The following is an 18315-nucleotide window of genomic DNA, read 5'->3' as shown; positions in this document are numbered from 1 at the left end:
AGGGCGGGATGAAGAGCTGGGTGACAAGGCGATCCGTCCGACGGTGGCCGAGACGGCGCAAATCATGGATGGCCGCCGCTCTGCGCTGTAAACGCCGCTGCTTCTTCGGTCGCTTGGGATCGTTGCCCGGCTGGTTGGCGGCGGCGGCCGCCGCTCGCCTCGTCGGCATGGAGGCGGCCGCCTCGTCCTCGACGCCGCCCCCGCGGTGGCTCAGCGCTCTGCGGTTCGACAACCGGGCTCTGCGGGCTCTGCCGCTGGATCCGAGCGAGGAGAACGTCCCTCGGCCCGTGTCGGGCGCCTGCTTCTGCCGGGTGCTGCCCACGCCAGTGCGGGGCCCGCGGCTGGTGGCTTCCTCCGCGCCGGCTCTGGCTCTGCTGGGCCTGAGGGAACCGCAGAGCCCGGAGGAGGAAGAGGAGGCCGCGCTCTACTTCAGCGGGAACCGGCTGCTGCCGGGAGCGGAGCCGGCCGCCCACTGCTACTGCGGCCACCAGTTCGGCAGCTTTGCCGGGCAGCTGGGCGACGGCGCGGCCATGTACCTGGGGGAGGTGTTGAACCCGCGAGGGGAGCGCTGGGAGATCCAGCTCAAGGGCGCCGGACTCACCCCTTTCTCCAGGTAAAGAGAGGCGGAGGAGCTGCTGTAGGGCGGTCGGTCGGTCTGGGTGTGTCTCTATCTGTCTGTCTGTCTGTCTACCTACCTACCTACCTACCTATCATCCATCTATCTATCTATCTATCTATCTATCTATCTATCTATCTATCTATCTATCTCTATCTACCAATCATCTGTCATCTATCTATCTATCTCTATCTATCTATCTCTATCTCCCTATCTCCCAATCATCTATCTATCTATCTATCTATCTATCTATCTATCTATCTATCTATCTCTATCTATCTATCTACCTACCTACGTACCATCTATCTATCTACCTACCTACCTACCATCTATCTATATCTACCTATCTACCAATCATCTATCTATCTATCTATCTATCTATCTATCTATCTATCTATCTATCTATCTATATCTCTATCTCTATCTCTATCTATCTCTATCTACCTACCTACCTACCTACCTATCATCTATCTATCATCTATATCTACCATCTATCTACCTACCTACCTACCATCTACCTATCATCTACCTACCTACCTACCTACCTACCTACCTACCTATCATCTATCTATCTATATCTACCTATCTACCAATCAACTATCTATCTATCTATCTATCTATCTATATCTATATCTATCTATCTACCTACCTACTTATCATCTATCATCTATATCTATCTATCATCTACCTACCTACCATCTACCTACCTACCTACCATCTACCTATCTATCATCTATCTACCTACCTATCTACCTACCTATCATCTATCTATCATCTATCTATATCTACCTCGTATCTATCATCTATCACCTACCTAAATCTGGAAAGCTATCTATCATCTATCTATCTGGCATCTACCTATAAATCTTTATCTGTCCTAACCAGTCCTGGCAATAAATCTCCATCTCATCTCCTTGCTGCTGTCCTCACTCAAATATCTACCTGTCTGTCTGTCTGTCTGTCTGTCTATCTATCTATCTATCTATCTATCATCTATCTATCTATCTATCTATCTATCTATCTATCTATCTATCTATATCTATCTATATCTATCTAACTATCTACCTACCTATCTACCTATCATCTATCTATCATCTATATCTATCATCTACCTACCTGCCATCTATCTATCTACCTACCTACCATCTACCTATCTACCTACCTACTTATCATCTATCTATCTATATCTACCTATCATCTATCTATCTATCTATCTATCATCTATCTATCTACCTACCTATCATCTATCTATCTATCTATCTATCTATCTATCTATATCTACCTATCATCTATCATCTATCTATCTATCTATCTATCATCTATCTATCTATCTATCATCTATCTATCTACCTACCTATCATCTATCTATCTATCTATCTATCTATCTATCTACCTATCATCTATCTATCTACCTACCTACCTACCTATCATCTATCTATCTATCTATCTATCTATCATCTATCATCTATCATCTATCATCTATCTATCTATCTATCTATCTATCATCTATCTATCTATCTATCTATCTATCTATCTATCTATCTATCTATCTATCTATCTATCTATCTATCTATCTATCTACCTACCTATCATCTATCTATCTATCTATCTATCTATCTATCTATCTATCTATCTATCTATATATCTACCTACCTATCTATCTATCTATATCTACCTATCCACCTATCCACCTGTCTACCTATCATTTATCATCTATCTATCTATCTATCTATCTATCTATCTTTCTATCATCTATCATCTATATCTATCATCTATCTATCTATCTATCTATCTATCTATCTATCTATCTATCTATCTATCTATCTATCTATCTCTTTGTCTGTTTGTGTGGGTCTGTCTCTGTTTCTGTCTCTGTCTCTTTATATATCTGTCTGTCTCTCTGTCTGTCTCTCTCTCCTCTCTCTGTGTCTGTGTCTCTCTGTCTCTCTCTGTGTCTCTGTCTCTCTGTGTGTCTCTGTCTCTCTCTCTGTCTCTGTGTGTCTGTGTCTCTGTCTCTCTGTCCCTCTCTGTCTCTCTGTGTGTGTATCTCTGTCTCTGTCTCTCTGTCTTTCTCTCTCTGTCTGTCTCTGTGTCTCTCTCTGTCTCTCTGTCTCTGTCTCTCAATCTGTGTCTCTCTCTTTCTCTGTCTCTCTCTGTCTCTGTCTCTCTCTCTCTGTGTCTCTCTCTCTCTCTCTCTCTCTCTCTCTGTCTCTCTCTGTGTCTCTCTGTCTGTGTGAGTGTGTGTGTGTGTCTGTGTCTGTCTGTCTGTCTGTGTCTGGTCAGGTACTATTATCTGGACTCTGCATAAAGTCCAGCTCCGCATGGAAGTTGATTATGGACTGAAGCACTTATTCTCTTAGGGATGTTTTAATTTAGATTACTGAACAAAACAAAAGTTGGATTCAGGTGGCTATGTGACTCTGTGGAAGTAAATCCCCTTCTGGATTTATTCCCAGTTTCCCAAATGGTTTATGATCTTAGTTCTCATTCAAACTTCAGCATTTTTTCCCCAAAGCAGTAGGATCTAATTTGCATGTTTCCCCCCCCCCCGCCCCCCCCAAATAAAAGTCCCTGTTTTCTGGGCAAGATTTTAGAAGAGGCTGCCCATTGCATCCTTCCTTGGGCTGCGCAAGAGAGACTGGCACAGAGTTACCCAGCTGATTTCGTGCTGAAGGCCGGGGTAGAACTTATAGTCTCCCAGTTTCTAGCTCTAATGCATTTTGTCTGTCTATCTGTCTAATTTAGAAATCACTTGTCTCCCTCAAAAAGAGATTCTGGGCAATGTACAAATTATGATTTATTTAGTCATTGGATACCAAATAAATCATTCAACCAAACTGAGTTTAATCATATTAAGTGATAAACCTATATTTTGATGCAACATCGAAGTTAACAAATTACAATTTTGTTGTATACATGATGTGATGTACGATGACAGTAAAAGCTTTGAACATTATAAAATAGTGTAATATGGGAAACAATTTTTTTAAAGAAGGTCTGTGATTCTAATCTACCAAGTTTCACTCCTTTTTCTCCCATTTTCTATTTTTAATCGTGTTTCTAAAATGTTAGAAATGATCATTTTGTAGTTGTACATTTCAGGCTGGGATGATACTAAAGCCATTCAGTCCTGCTTGTTAGATTGGAAATACTCGAGCTGGAAAATATTTAAAGTAACAAATTTATTTTGGTTACTGGAACCTTCAAGGATTCTTTAACTTGTAAGATGACTTCTGGCCCTATGTGCTACTTTTAGTGTTGAGTTTTGAAGTTACATCATATTTACACATATTATTGTATTATTTTCAGACAAGCAGATGGCCGTAAAGTTCTGAGATCCAGCATAAGAGAATTCCTTTGCAGTGAAGCTATGTTTCATCTAGGAATACCAACCACCAGAGCAGGGACGTGCGTAACATCGGATTCAGAAGTTATTCGGGATATATTTTATGATGGAAATCCCAAAAAAGAAAAGTGTACAATCGTACTAAGAATAGCACCAACATTTATTAGGTAATTGTTCTGGTTGGGTGTGATATTAAACATATTCTTTATAAGAGAATGTGGATCAATTCTTATTAGGTCCAGGAGATGTTTGCATAGCGTTATGATATATTGTAAACATTCAGCCACTAGGTTTTGTTTGCTAGACTAATATCTGGAAGATGCATTTTTGCCACTCAATGACTCGTTTCAGTTCTGAATTATTATTTAGCTATTTTTATATATATAAGACTGAAGATTTAGAGATGAATATGCTTCGTCACACAGTCAGCCAGATATTTAGACTGGATTTGGCATTTTATCCACCTATAAAGTCCTTTTCAAGGTCCTGATATAGAGGTTATCAATATTAGTTTATTATTAATTATATCAGAAAGCAGTTTATTTTCATTTTATGGTTAAGTGTGCTTTTTAAAAAATTAGTTACAGAGAAAAAAGATCATACTGAGATGTCAAAATACCTTATGAATGGATGGGGGTAATTGGCAATTCCTGTTTTAAACAGGTTTGGATCATTTGAAATTTTTAAATCTGCTGATGAATTTACAGGACGTAAAGGTCCCAGCGTTGATAGAAACGATATTAGAATTCAAATGCTTGATTATGTGATCAGCACATTCTATCCAGATATTCTACAAACCCACCCTGACAATATTGTTCAGAGAAACGCTGCTTTCTTTCGAGAGGTAAGAGCTGACAATTTAAAGTATTCATTGTTAATCTACACTTCTCCTTCAAAGGCATTCAGGGTAACTTTTTAATAGTCCGTTATTCATGCCATAGTTAATTTAGGCTAATTTTTCTCATTTGCTTATCCCTGAGTAGGAAGCTGAATGGAAAAATTCATATTCACAAGCTTGTTTAAATAGCATCATGCAATCTCTCAGTCTCTAAATTTATTGTGTTATTTTAGGAAGATATTAGTTTACTGTGTTTTATTACAGAGCATTCCTGAAACATTCATTTTAAGTTTATTTTGTGCTAATTGTACAAATTCAGACTTTCCAAGGTACTTTTGAAGTACTTGTTAGTCTATGAAAAGAGAAAATTATTTAAGGGCCAGTGAAATTAAACTTCCACAGGCAGCAAAAATTAAGGTCCCAATGCCCCATTTTCTGCTTTGATGCTTATACGAAGAGTATCTTCCAAATTAAAAGCTGTATTAGACACTGAAATCTAAAACTGTATGAATGCTAGAACAGGAAACTTTCAACATACACATTTGTTTACCATGTCATTACAACACAATTATAATTTGTAGATGAAAAAAGCATGACAATTTATTGGTATATCTTTCAAGGTATCAAGACGGACAGCCAGGATGGTTGCTGAATGGCAGTGTGTTGGATTTTGTCATGGTGTGCTCAACACAGATAATATGAGTGTGCTTGGACTTACAATTGACTATGGACCTTTTGGATTTATGGATAGGTTAGTGTACTTACAATCGAGTGCTTACAATGTATTGATGTTCTCTTGCCATGTTGGTTAATAATTTAGTTCCAGTATTTTTTCTTAGAGACAGTGGAAGAATTATTGAATTATTATTTCAGATAAATTGTCTTCTTGCCATGTGATTTGTTTAAATATTTGTAGAATTAGTACATGATTGATTTTGTATATAGAAGTCTCATTCTGACAAGATGGAGAGATGAGACTACCTTCCTACAAACTGCCACAGCCAACGTACTACAGCCAAGTTGCTGTGGCCAACTCACCATGGCCAACTCGCTGCGGAAGAATGTACCATGGGACAATTCAACAATTCAATTGAATTATTTAAAATAATTAAAAAAATATTTTAATTTTGTCGTTCACATTTCATCTTGTCCCTCCTTTAGCATCCTTTCCTTAATTATTCCATTCCACCATTTCTTCAATATTAGTGTAACTCTTGTCCTGTGGCAAGTTGTCCTGCACAGTGAGTTGGCCCTGGTGAGTTGTCTCACAGCGAATTGTCTGTGGCAAGTTGGCCGTGGGGAGTTGGCCACAGCAAGTTATCCTAGACCAGTGTTGGCGAACCTTTTTGGCACCAAGTGCTGAAGCAGGAGTGCGTGCGCATTGGGAGCACCGGAAACCGGAAGAGCAGCTCCCCAGCACACATGCATGCCTTGGGAAACTGAGATTCCGGTTTCTGGCATGCACGTACACACGAAGACCAGCTGTGCACCGGGAACCGGAAGAGCAATGGGAAATGATTGGCAGGCCCTGAGAGATGGCTCTGCGTGCCACTTCCGGCATGCGTGTCATAGATTCGCCATCACGGTCCTAGACCCAGTTCAAGTTGGAGAGAGATGAACTACAAAAAGATCTTGTCCCTAATGGCAGACCCTTCTGAAGGACTATATGGCATATAAATATTGTTGAAATTGTTATTTAGAATAGCAATGCTATCTGGATGTATCCTCTGATTCCTCCCCCCCCAAATCTTTATCTGTTGTTTGTAACTTTGTGTTTGTACCTGTCTTGGATTTGATTAATATGTCTTAGAAAGCGATGAATACTATCTTCAAATATCTAAATGCTTCCTGTATTATTTAATGATTCTGGGCCACGTATCGAGATCAGTTCAATTATTATCCTATATCATTTGACATTTTATGTCTTCTATCTTTTCTAGATACGACCCTGAACACATTTGCAATGGATCTGATAACTCAGGACGATACGCTTATAATAAGCAACCAGAGATTTGTAAGTGGAATCTAACCAAGTTTGCTGAAGCCTTAGTCCCAGAACTTCCACTAGAAATCAGCATGCCCATTCTGGAGGAGGAATACGATGCAGAATTTGAAAAGCATTATTTGCAAATCATGAGAAGGAAACTAGGTTTAATTCAGCTTCAGATAGATGAAGATCATAAGCTGGTCTTGGAACTCTTGGAGACTATGCACATCACAGGTGAGTACGAACCATGTTAAGAACACTAAAAAAAAAAAGAAAATCAATTTGAACATGTGGATAATTATGATATATTTAAATATTACAATTGTAAAAATACTCGGAGCTCAGTTATAGAAACTTGAAAGAAAAAGAGGAGACTTTCTTATATGGCTGAAATTAACATTCTTGTTTAATCTGCTCTGTAGGTGCAGATTTTACAAATACTTTCCGCTTGTTGAGCTCATTTCCTGTGGATTTTGATCCTTTAAACCTAGAAGAGTTTCTGGATCAGATCTCAAAACAATGTGCGTCACTGGAGGAATTGAAAGTTGCCTATAAGCCTCAGATGGATCCCAGGTATGTTGAGCCATGAGACTGTGCTGTGAGCGTAACGATGCTGTGTCAGTTTTTGTGAGAGAGAATAATTTAATTGATGACAAATTAAATTGTATATATTAAAATATAGCTATGGAATAGTTAAATATGTAGATTGACTGCTAAAGTTCAACATTGCTGTTACAATGTTCTTATACCTTTGGCCAGGGGGCTGAAATAACATTTTCTTCTATATTGAAATTAAACAGGAGATGTTTAAGCTATTAGCTGCTAGAAGCAATTACGAGTTGAAATGAGCAGATACTGTGGTTTGCCTTCTAACCACCCATCTTATAAAAATAAGGCTCAGCTTATTTAATTAAATGGTAATTTAATTAGTCCAATTTAAACTTGGTTAAATGGCATATTTAACTTCAAGGATTCTTGGACCTAAAAATTACACATTTATAATATTACAAATTATAAAATATAAGATTACAAATTTATAATGAAACCTGTCCTTTCATAAGCATGTGCAAGGATATGGTGGAGCAGCTCTGACACTAGATCTCCATTTTTGTTACACGTGTCTGGATTAAGAAATTGCTGTAAGTAAAATACCAATAGAGAAGGGAAAATAAAAAGATGAATTAGACAACTAATTCAGAGATCCTTCAAAACATCATCTTTCCAGAGATCCCTACAGCTCCCCTGCAGTGGTATTTTGGAAGTTGTTGAAAGCTGATAGTTCTGACCCTTTTGATGTGTTCAGCATGCTTTTTCTGGCTATACAGGTGAAACTCGAAAAATTAGAATATTGTGCAAAAGTTCATTTATTTGAGTAATGCAACTTAAAAGGTGAACCTAATATATGAGATAGACTCATTACATGCAACGCAAGATAGTTCAACCCGTGATTTGTCATAATGGAGATGATTATGGCTTACAGCTCATGAAAACCCCAAATCTACAATCTCATAAAATTAGAATATTGTGAAAAGGTTCAATAGTCTAGGCTCAGAGTGTCCCTCTCTAATCAGCTAATTAAGCCATAACACCTGCAAAGGGTTCCTGAGCCTTTAAATGGTCTCTCAGTCTGGTTCAGTAGGAATCACAATCATGGGAAAGACTGCTGACCTGACAGTTGTGCAGAAAACCATCATTGACACCCTCCATAAGGAGGGAAAGCCTCAAAAGGTAATTGCAAAAGAAGTTGGATGTTCCCAAAGTGCTGCATCAAAGCACATTAATAGAAAGTTATGTGGAAGGGAAAAGTGTGGAAGAAAAAGGTGCACAAGCAGCAGGGATGACCGCAGCCTGGAGAGGACTGTCATGAAAAGGCCATTCAAAAGTGTTGGGGATTTTCACAAGGAGTGGACTGAGGCTGGAGTCAGCGCATCAAGAGCCACCACACACAGTCAGATCCTGGACATGGACTTCAAAAATCGTATTCCTCTTGTCAAGCCGCTCCTGAACAACAAACAATGTCAGAAGCGTCTTACCTGGGCTAAAGAAAAACAGACCTGGTCTGTTGCTCAGTGGTCCAAAGTCCTCTTTTCTGATGAGAGCAACTTTTGCATCTCATTTGGAAACCAAGGACCCAGAGTCTGGAGGAAGAATGGAGAGGCACACACTGCACGATGCTTGAAGTCCAGTGTGAAGTTTCCACAGTCTGTGTTGATTTGGGGAGCCATGTCATCTGCTGGTGTTGGTCCACTGTGCTTCATTAAGTCCAGGGTCAACGCAGCTGTCTACCAGGAGATTTTGGAACATTTCATGCTTCCTTCTGCAGACGAGCTTTATGGGGATGCTGACTTCATTTTCCAGCAGGACTTGGCACCTGCCCACACTGGCAAAAGCACCAAAACCTGGTTCAATGACCGTGGGATTACTGTGCTTGATTGGCCAGCAAACTTGCCTGACCTGAACCCCATGGAGAATCTATGGGGCATTGCCAAGAGAAAGATGAGAAACATGAGACCGAACAATGCGGAAGAGCTGAAGGCCGCTATTGAAGCATCCTGGTCTTCCGTAACACCTCAGCAGTGCCACAGGCTGATAGCTTCCATGCCACGCTGTATTGGGGCAGTAATTGCTGCAAAAGGGGCCCAAACCAAATATTGAGTACATATGCATGCTTATACTTTTCAGAGGTCCGATATTGTTCTACGTACAATCCTTGTTTTATTGATTGCATGTAATATTCTGATTTTCTGAGACTGTGGATTTGGGGTTTTCATGAGCTGTAAGCCATAATCATCTCAATTATGACACATCACGGCTTGAACTATCTTGCTTTGCATGTAACGAGTCTATCTCATATATTAGTTTCACCTTTTAAGTTGGAATAACTTGTATACTGGAATAAATGAACTTTTGCACGATATTCTAATTTTTCGAGTTTTACCTGTATATGACCTTTTTTTTCCTTAATTGTAATTGTTCTTCACTTTTCAAAGTGTAAGTTACCTGGATTAATTGGGAACTAGGCAGCCTGTAAATTTTACACACACTCCCGCACCTTTCTGGCTGGAATATACATGTAGTTCAAGGAGAGAAGGGAATAGAATAATCAATACAAGGAAGGATAGCAAGCAAAGCGTGCTTTGTGGTCCCATTCATAATTTAAGGATCTTTGGCGGGGGGGAGCTTGACATGACACAGCCTGTTATGTTACAGAGTTAAAAGCACAGATGATCTATGAAAAGCTAAGTCTGCCCACTTTTAAACATGCCTTTAAAACAGTATTTTTTTCAAACTTGTTGATTTTAATACCTCTGGACTTCAACTTCTAGTTTTCCTCAGACAGCATTCTGTCTGGGGAATTCTGGGATTTAAGTTCACACGTCTTAGTTATCAAGTTTGACAAACACAGCTTTAGAAGGATAAGAAAGAACTCTTGACAAGTATAATGCCTAATAACAGGTTATTATATGAAATTGATTTAAGTGTTTTTTCCTAGACAACTTTCCATGATGCTGATGTTAGCACAGTCTAACCCTCAACTCTTTGCCTTATTTGGAACAAAATCTAATATCAACAAGGAATTGGAACGAATAGAACAGTTCTCTAAGCTGCAGCAATTAACAGCTTCCGATTTAGTCAATAGAAATAAAAAAACCTGGACAAATTGGCTGCAGAAGTACAGGTGAGGTTATTTACATCCTTTTTGCTTTAGTGCCTTTTTTCCTTTTGTTGAGCTATATTTATAAATCAGCTAACAACAATTCATTGCCCCATGAAACGCAGATTAATGTTTGTGTCTAATGCTATTACATAACTTTTAGTTTTTCTTTTGTTAATATTATATATTTACTATGAGATTTATCCTGAATTGCATACTTTTGAAACATAGTCAAATTCCTGTCTTTTATTTATCAGTCACTTTTAAATGAATCATTTCAGATATTTAACAAACTGTGTTGATCCAGGCCCTGGCTTTTATTCTGTTTTCAGACTTAGGCTAGAAAAGGAAATGGAACACATTAGCTATACTGACACGTGGAATGAGGAGCGCCTGAAAATTATGAAGGCCAGCAATCCAAAATATATATTGAGGAACTACATTGCTCAAAGGGCTATTGAAGCAGCAGAAAATGGTGACTTTCTAGAGGTAAGCAGTTTTCCCCATAATTTATAGGTTATTTTCTTTGCCCACACACTTCACTGCAGGAATTCTGGGTGAATGTATCAGTGGTTAAAACCAAGCAACAATCACATTGAACAGCCACTAATCCCCATCACCCAAGTTCAGGGTCAAGAAAAATCATTGTAGATTTTCCACAAAAAAGGAATAAAACCCATCAAATTCTTGTGAGGTGTGCAGGAGTGGGGTCGGGGGGCTCTAGATCCAAAGGAACACTATTAAGGACATTCCTGTGCCGATGTCTTGTTTTCCTTTCCTTTCTCTACAGGTGAGACGGGTCTTGAAAGTCCTAGAAAGGCCATATGAAGATTCAGAAGGCTTCCTGGAGGCCTCTGAGGAGAGGGAGGAGGAAGAAATTGGGATGGCAGCTGCTTCTGCTGCTGCTACCTGCAGCTCAGGAACCCAGGAAAGAATTCCATATAGCAACAAGCCTCCACTCTGGGCCTCTGAGCTCTGTGTGACATGATCTTCGTAACTGCCTTGCCAAAGTTTTCCACACAAGAGTTTGCGAAGCCTCAGGAGTGGAAAGAGTAGCAAGGTGCTGTAGAAGTGCTATTAAGTCTGAACAGACCATTTGGATGTTTTCCTGTCTCACCCTGAGCCACCTTGATTTTATCAGTTGTGACAATTATCCGGGCACCCACTTCATATCATAGGCCGGGGTAACTTAGCAGGTTGAAGTTTTCATCTTCTTTGTTGAGCAGGAAATGTTATTATATTTTTATGCATACTGGCTGGTGAACATCCAAATGAAATCTGTGTTTTTGAAGACAAAAATATAAAACCAGATGCTGGGTGTATTTTTGTCTGAAAATGAACTACTAGTACTTCAGAGCTATGTTTTTAATTTTAAGATTTTAATTTTAAGAATGGACTCTCCTGCTCGAGCAGGGGATTGGACTAGATGACCTCCAAGGTCCCTTCCAACTCTGTTATTCTATGATTCTCATTTTTACTTATGCAGGGATATTTTGATTCTTTCATTGAGAAGTGGATTGCTTTTATTTTGAAGATGGGTTTCACTTAAGCAGATTGTTCATTTATTGGGAACCTCTGTGTCTTGATCATGAAAATATTACCTCAGAGCTTTAGGGAATTAGTAAAACTGCACACTGTAAAAAAAGCAAATAGATAAAATTCAGACAAATAATTTCAACACCTACTTAACAATGGAGTTGAGGACAGTCTATATACACGTGTATATCCAGAAACCCAAGTCACTGTCTCCACTTCCTTGTGAATTAGGAACCGTGCAGCAAATTATGTTTTTGCTTTTGGTTCAAGGCTGTATCCAACTTTCTGGGTTTCTGCATGCAGTTCAATGAATGGGGAATACGTAACACTTTACTCCCACAAATAGATTTTCAAACTTAATGGCACCAATTTCTTGTTGAATAGATGAACAAACTGAATTTAGCTTTGTTACTCCTTAAGGGTAACTAAGGTCCTTAAGGAGTGATTCATTAGCCCTCTAACTTAAGGAATATAGCCAGAGTGACATCTTTAAACTATATTGCTGTAGTAAGTAAAAATATAAATGACTGATTTTGAACAAGCCTTCCGCATTCCAAAGTTGCATTTTATATAGGTTGTGTGTTTCTTGTGTTTCAAATTTGCTACCTCAGGAGAGTCTTCCATTTTTCCACGTTTTGCTATCTCGGGTTTAATGCCCGGTTATATTTTGATTATATTTGACTATAGCATTTAGCATATATTTCATATATTTCAGTTAGATTGTTCAGTAAAGTAACTGGATGAAAATATATCATCTCTAACTGAAGAATATATGTTTCAAAAGGGTGGGTGGCCATGGCTACAGTTAGAAGACATTTTGTCGTGTTTTCATTGATTGGTGCTGGGATCTTTTTGCATTAATCATGAATTCTTGCTTCTGTGGATAAGGTTGACAAACAGCAGATAAATTCTGAAAAATCAAAAATCTAGACTACAGGTGGTCCTTGAGTTACAGCCATAATGGAGCCTGCCTATCATGGTTGTAAGTTGTGATGGTTGTAAAATGGGTCAGTCACAGGATCCAGCCTTATTTTACCTTTTTTTCTGCTGCAGTCATTAAGCAAACACCATAGTTGGTAAGCAAATGCCAAGTTGGTTAAGCAAACCCATTGTTCATTATGGCGTTATAGCCAGAAATGCCAGTTTTGGTCAAAACTCTCATAAAATCTAGTCAACTGACTGCAGGATTCTGCAAGCAGCTGTAAATGCACCAGTGTTATCAAGTGCTCAAATGTGAGGTCATACAACAGCAAGGTTGGGGCAACTGTCAGAACTTCAGATCCAGATTGTAAGTCTCCTTTTGTGGATCCATCTTTGAATAGTCACTAACAACTGGTCTAAAGGACCACCTGTAGTCTAGATTACCTTATTAAGATGTTAATAAGACTTTAAGTCATACTATGATTATTAATAGGTCACTAAGTTACACTATTAAAAGGTCTTATGTTTCTAAGTCTTTTGGGTACTTGTTTAAATAAAACAAAATAGGACAAATGTGAATAAAATTAAGTAATTGTATTGGCTCTGGGTTTCAGGGTTTTTGGCAAGGTAATAAAAATATACCACGTGAATGTTGTTACCATAATTTAAGTATTTTAAACGAGTGCTATGATTTTCATCAGTGCATAAAATCTGCAAGCTGTCGACATGAGCTATATTAATTGAAAATAAATGATTTTGATCATGTTTATAGCAAATGTCTCTTTATTTTTTAGGATAAAATTAGGAGATGAAATGTTTGAAATGATGTGCCACCAATATCTAGTTTTTGGATGGCACTGCAGTTAAGTTGATCCTGTGTTGAAGGGTCTGAATGGATGGAATTAATCTTATTTCCCAAGTGAAGTGGTTGCTGTTAGGATTCTTTGAAGACACGTAAATATGGCAGTAAATGTGAAATGCTGCTGCAGATCATGATTTGGGAAGCCTGCTAAGAGATGAGTTTTACTGGTTATTGGAGCTCCATTGCTCTGGGCAGAATTGGAAATGCTGGCCAAGAATTCTGAGAGGTAAAATCTGCCCATCTTAAAAGTCGTTGAGGTTGAAAAATACTGCCCTGTAGACCATCATCAATAACCTAGTCACCTTCTGTTATTTACCCATTACACCATAGCGGAGAGAACAAGGATAAATATTTAAAAGATGAGGGAAGAACACGGGATTTAGAAAAAAGGTACTGCAGTAACTATAATATGGTTTTCTGATGACTATTTTCTCTTTATTAAAGAGGCCCATAACAGTGTACAAAATCTCAAATTTCTCAAGGTTGTGCAAAGTCAGTCAACTCCTTGTGGTTTTGCCAACACATCCAAGAAGCCTCTTGGCAACAATACGGAAGTGATTTATCATTGCTTTCTTCTGGTTTTGTTCTGGCTTTTGATTTTTCCATTTTAGTCTATAGGCCTGACCTTTCATAAGGACCTGTCTTCCAAGTATGATTCTGCTTAGTGTGAAAGTCAGACAATTGCTGCCATTTTCTAAGTTCACACTTTTGATCTGTCCATGTTCATTTGAGCAAAAATTCATGTTGCCAAGCTGATCCTCCGCCCAAACTATTTATTAGAAACACTTATGGTCCATCAAAATACTGTGGAGATAATATATTTAGATTTCAGCAAGGCATTCGACAAAGTAGACCACAACCTACTTTTAGTAAGCTAGAAAAAAGTGGAATAGATAGCACCACCACTAGATGGATTTGCAACTGGCTGGCAAACCGTACTCAACGAGTAGTCCTTAATGGGTCTGAGTCTACATAGAGGAAGTAAGCAGTGGGGTGCCACAAGGTTCCGCCTTAGGCCCAGTATTCCTCAATATCTTCATTAACGACTTAGATGAGGGAATAGAAGGGGAACTTATCAAATTTGCAGATGATACTAAGCTGGCAGGAATAGCTAACACCCAAGAAGATAGGCTCAAGATCCAGATGGATCTTGACAGAGTAGAACACTGGGCCATATCTTAACAAAATGAAATTCAATATAGAGAAAAGTGAAGTCCTACAGTGAGACAAGAAAAACCAAAAGTACACATATAGACTGGGTGAAACCAGACACAATAGCAGTAACTGTGAGAGGAATCTTGGAGTCTTAGTGGATAACCAGCTAAATATGAGTCAGCAGTGTGCAGCAGCAGCCAAAAAAAGCTAATGCAATCCTAAATTGTATTAATAGAGGGATACAGTCAAGAGCAAGGCAAGTACTAATACCACTCTATAAAGCCTTAGTAAGACCACACCTAGAGTACTGCATCCAGTTTTGGTCACCACATTATAAAAAAAGATGTTGAGACTCTTAAAAAAAAGTACAAAGAGCAACCAGGATGATTAGGGGATTGGAGGCTAAAACATATAAAGAACGGTTGCAGGACCTGGGCTTGGCTTTACTAGTCTAGAAAAGAGAAGGACCAGGGGAGACATGATAGTGGTCTTCCAATATTTGAGGGGCTGCCACAGGGAGGAAGGGGTCAAGCTATTTTCTGAAGCGCCTGTAGGCCAGACAAGAAATAATGGATGGAAACTGAACAAGGAGAGATTTAACCTGGAAATAAGGAGAAACTTTCTGACAGTGAGAATAATCAACCTATGGAACAGAAGTTGCCTTCAGAAGTTGTGGAAGCACCATCACTTGAGACTTTCAAGAAGAGATTTGACTGCCATTTGTCAGAAATGGTGTAGGGTCTCCCACTTGGGCGGGGGGTTGTACTAGATGACCTGCAAAGTCCCTTCCAACTCTGATTATCTGTTACCTATTATTACCTAATATAATTTGTTCATGAAAATACCAACCATAAATGTGACAATCTAGGAAGAGCTGAGGTGCTACTTACCATCTATCAGATTTCTCTTAGATCTTGCACAATGCATTTCACTCTATTACTCTGAGCTGTAGCTCCAAAGTTTATAAATTATGATTGTAAACGTTTTTGAGAAATGTAGAATTGGATTTTCTGTTATCACAGATTTAGAATAGAACACTTCATTACAATTGTACAATGCATAATTTATTAGGTGTTACTATTCCAGTCATCATGTCCACCGAAACAAGAACTAGATTTAGTGTAGTCCAATATATTAAAGAGATGGCGAACATTAATTTGTTGCATTGGTTTGGCTTATTTTGGGCAGTTAATTTAGTACTAAACAGTAATGATCCAGCAGTCACATGGATAAAAAAGATACCTTTTATCTTAGTTATTATATCCTAATTCCAAATCTCTAACTCTAAAAAACGTTTGCATTATGTTTTAGCAATCAGGGAACAGAGATTCAGTTCCCTATTTATTTTTGTTTTGATGTATTAATTATGCACATTCATAAAAGTCAAACTTGTGTTGCTACAGATAGCACATTGTTACAAAACAGGGCTTGGGAGATTTTTGTTTTTAGTGTTATCCTAGGAACTGAACTATCTTTGACTTAAAAAGACATGCTTGTGAGGGAGTAGGTGAGATTGTTGTCCACATTTTGGAAAAGCAGGCGCATTTAGGCAGAAATGCATTTAGGCAGAAATACACCCCAGCTCCACTTCCCTTATACATTCATACATTTATTCATAAGCATCCAAGATGGTGATGCAACTGTGATGAGTTGCACCTAGATTTTTTCAAGGATGTGTAGTAGTCCAGAAGCAGCTTGGCCTCACTTAAGCCCTTAGCTTACAAAGCAAATGCTAACACTGAGGTATAGGTTGGGGTATAGGAAAAGTGATAAGCAAACTAGGGAACCAGAGGCTACGTCTAGAGATTGGTAGCTATTATAAGCAGATAAGAGGACTTTCAGTCAACTACCATGACCATAAACTCGGGTGAGCAGCATATCCAGGTGAGAATCCTGCCTGGATCTTAGAGCTTTGCCTGAGCTTGGAAGCAACTAGAAAAGGAGCAACTACAGTGAAATAAGGCAACATCCCAACTAGTGCGAGAATTTTTGGAAAAAGGCGGAAGTTGCCTTTGGAAAGTAAAGAACCCTTACACTGCTTAAACAAGTATTTCTATCTTCTTGGTCCCCATTAACACATTCAAAAATTGTCCTGTAAGAGCACTAAGTAAGCTTGCAAAGAATCTGAATGTAACACAGAACCTACATACTTGAACGTACAAAGCGCCATGGAATAAGGTAAACTTAAAATGTTTTGGTATATGCCAGTCAAATTGTCGAGGACTAAAGCAATATACACACTTTTGCATCCAGCAGTACTCTGCCATCTCTCTTCTATCCCACACGGTTCCTTCCTCCCTCCCATTGCAAAACAACGAATAGTAAAATTTATATGCTTGCCCAAATCCCAATGACCCTGGATGTCTCCTAGTGTACCTTGATGCTAAATTAAAAAAATAACAAAGGATACAATAAGAACACTGAGGAAAATGTGAGGAGTGTAGGAGCTAAATTGGGAAATGATTAATTAGATCTATTAAAAAATCTTCACAGCATCTATAATCACAGGCCATTATAGCATAATTAAACAAACAGATTCTGGATCGTATACATATTAAATTTATCCACAAAGAGGTAATTGTCAGGAAGGTTGTTTTTTTTTACTCTCAACATCTGCATATTGATTACAAAATAATAAATTTATGCCTTGTTCCTTATTACACATTTACATGAGAAGCGTTTACAATGCTAAAGGAAGAATTTACACATTAACAAATTTACATCTATGCACGCTTTGATATATCACACCAACATGGGAAACATGCTTCCATGAGAGGACAGTATGAACCGGTGCCATGCTATGGGAGGAAAATGGAGCATCCTGCTGTGTCGGTAGAACCATTCTACTCTGTCGCTGTTTTAAGTGGGAAAGTTTCCGAGGTCAGCAAGCTTTCAAATGGCCTGGGTTCCTTGTAATACCCGGAGCAGTTAGTCTATTTTAAAAGCTCAATTATCTTTGTAATAGTTGTTGAAGTTGAATTCTTAGTAAGAAATCTTCCAGGTGAGGCTGGTATCCTCTGTTGACAAGCTTTGTTACTACTGCAGGGAAAGGGGAGAAAAAGAGGGAAAACAGAGAAAAGTCAATCTATCAATTGAATCTGCATCTTCACGGTCAGTCTGAAGCAGCTTATGGCAAGAGAAACGTCACTGGGCCTCTTCCAAATGTTCTTATTGGAAAATCTAAGTGCCCTGGAATGAGTCCTTGCAATAATGTGCATCAATTGGATGATGCCTTCCGAGCAGGACCGCCGAGCCAGGAAACGGGGCACCAAGGCAGGGCAAGGCTCTACCAGCAGCAGCCTAGCTTTAGGTGGCTCCAAGCAGCCTGCCCGCCCGCCCGCCGGGCGGAACCCTTTGCAAAGTTTAAGCCTGGAAGCCCCGGAAAAAAGGGGGATCGGC

The 18315-nt window shown here is 39.0% G+C and overlaps 1 protein-coding gene across 1 annotated transcript; it reads left to right on the top strand.

Moving 5' to 3' along the window:
- Positions 1–13664, top strand: SELENOO (selenoprotein O). Its single transcript, XM_026714062.2, has 9 exons — positions 1–613; positions 3926–4129; positions 4626–4806; positions 5421–5551; positions 6741–7021; positions 7210–7360; positions 10281–10466; positions 10775–10931; positions 11233–13664. Exons 1-9 carry the CDS (start codon positions 9–11, stop codon positions 11437–11439), a joined length of 2103 nt encoding a protein of 700 aa, XP_026569847.2. The 5' UTR covers positions 1–8; the 3' UTR covers positions 11440–13664.
- The last annotated feature ends 4651 nt before the right edge of the window (positions 13665–18315 follow it).

This window comes from Pseudonaja textilis, chromosome 5 (assembly GCF_049901715.1).
Source record: "Pseudonaja textilis isolate UNSWEBS1 chromosome 5, rPseTex1.2, whole genome shotgun sequence".
NCBI lineage: Eukaryota > Metazoa > Chordata > Lepidosauria > Squamata > Elapidae > Pseudonaja > Pseudonaja textilis.
The sequence above is the reverse complement of the archived record's forward strand: the minus strand, read 5'-3'. Positions and strand labels throughout refer to the sequence as shown.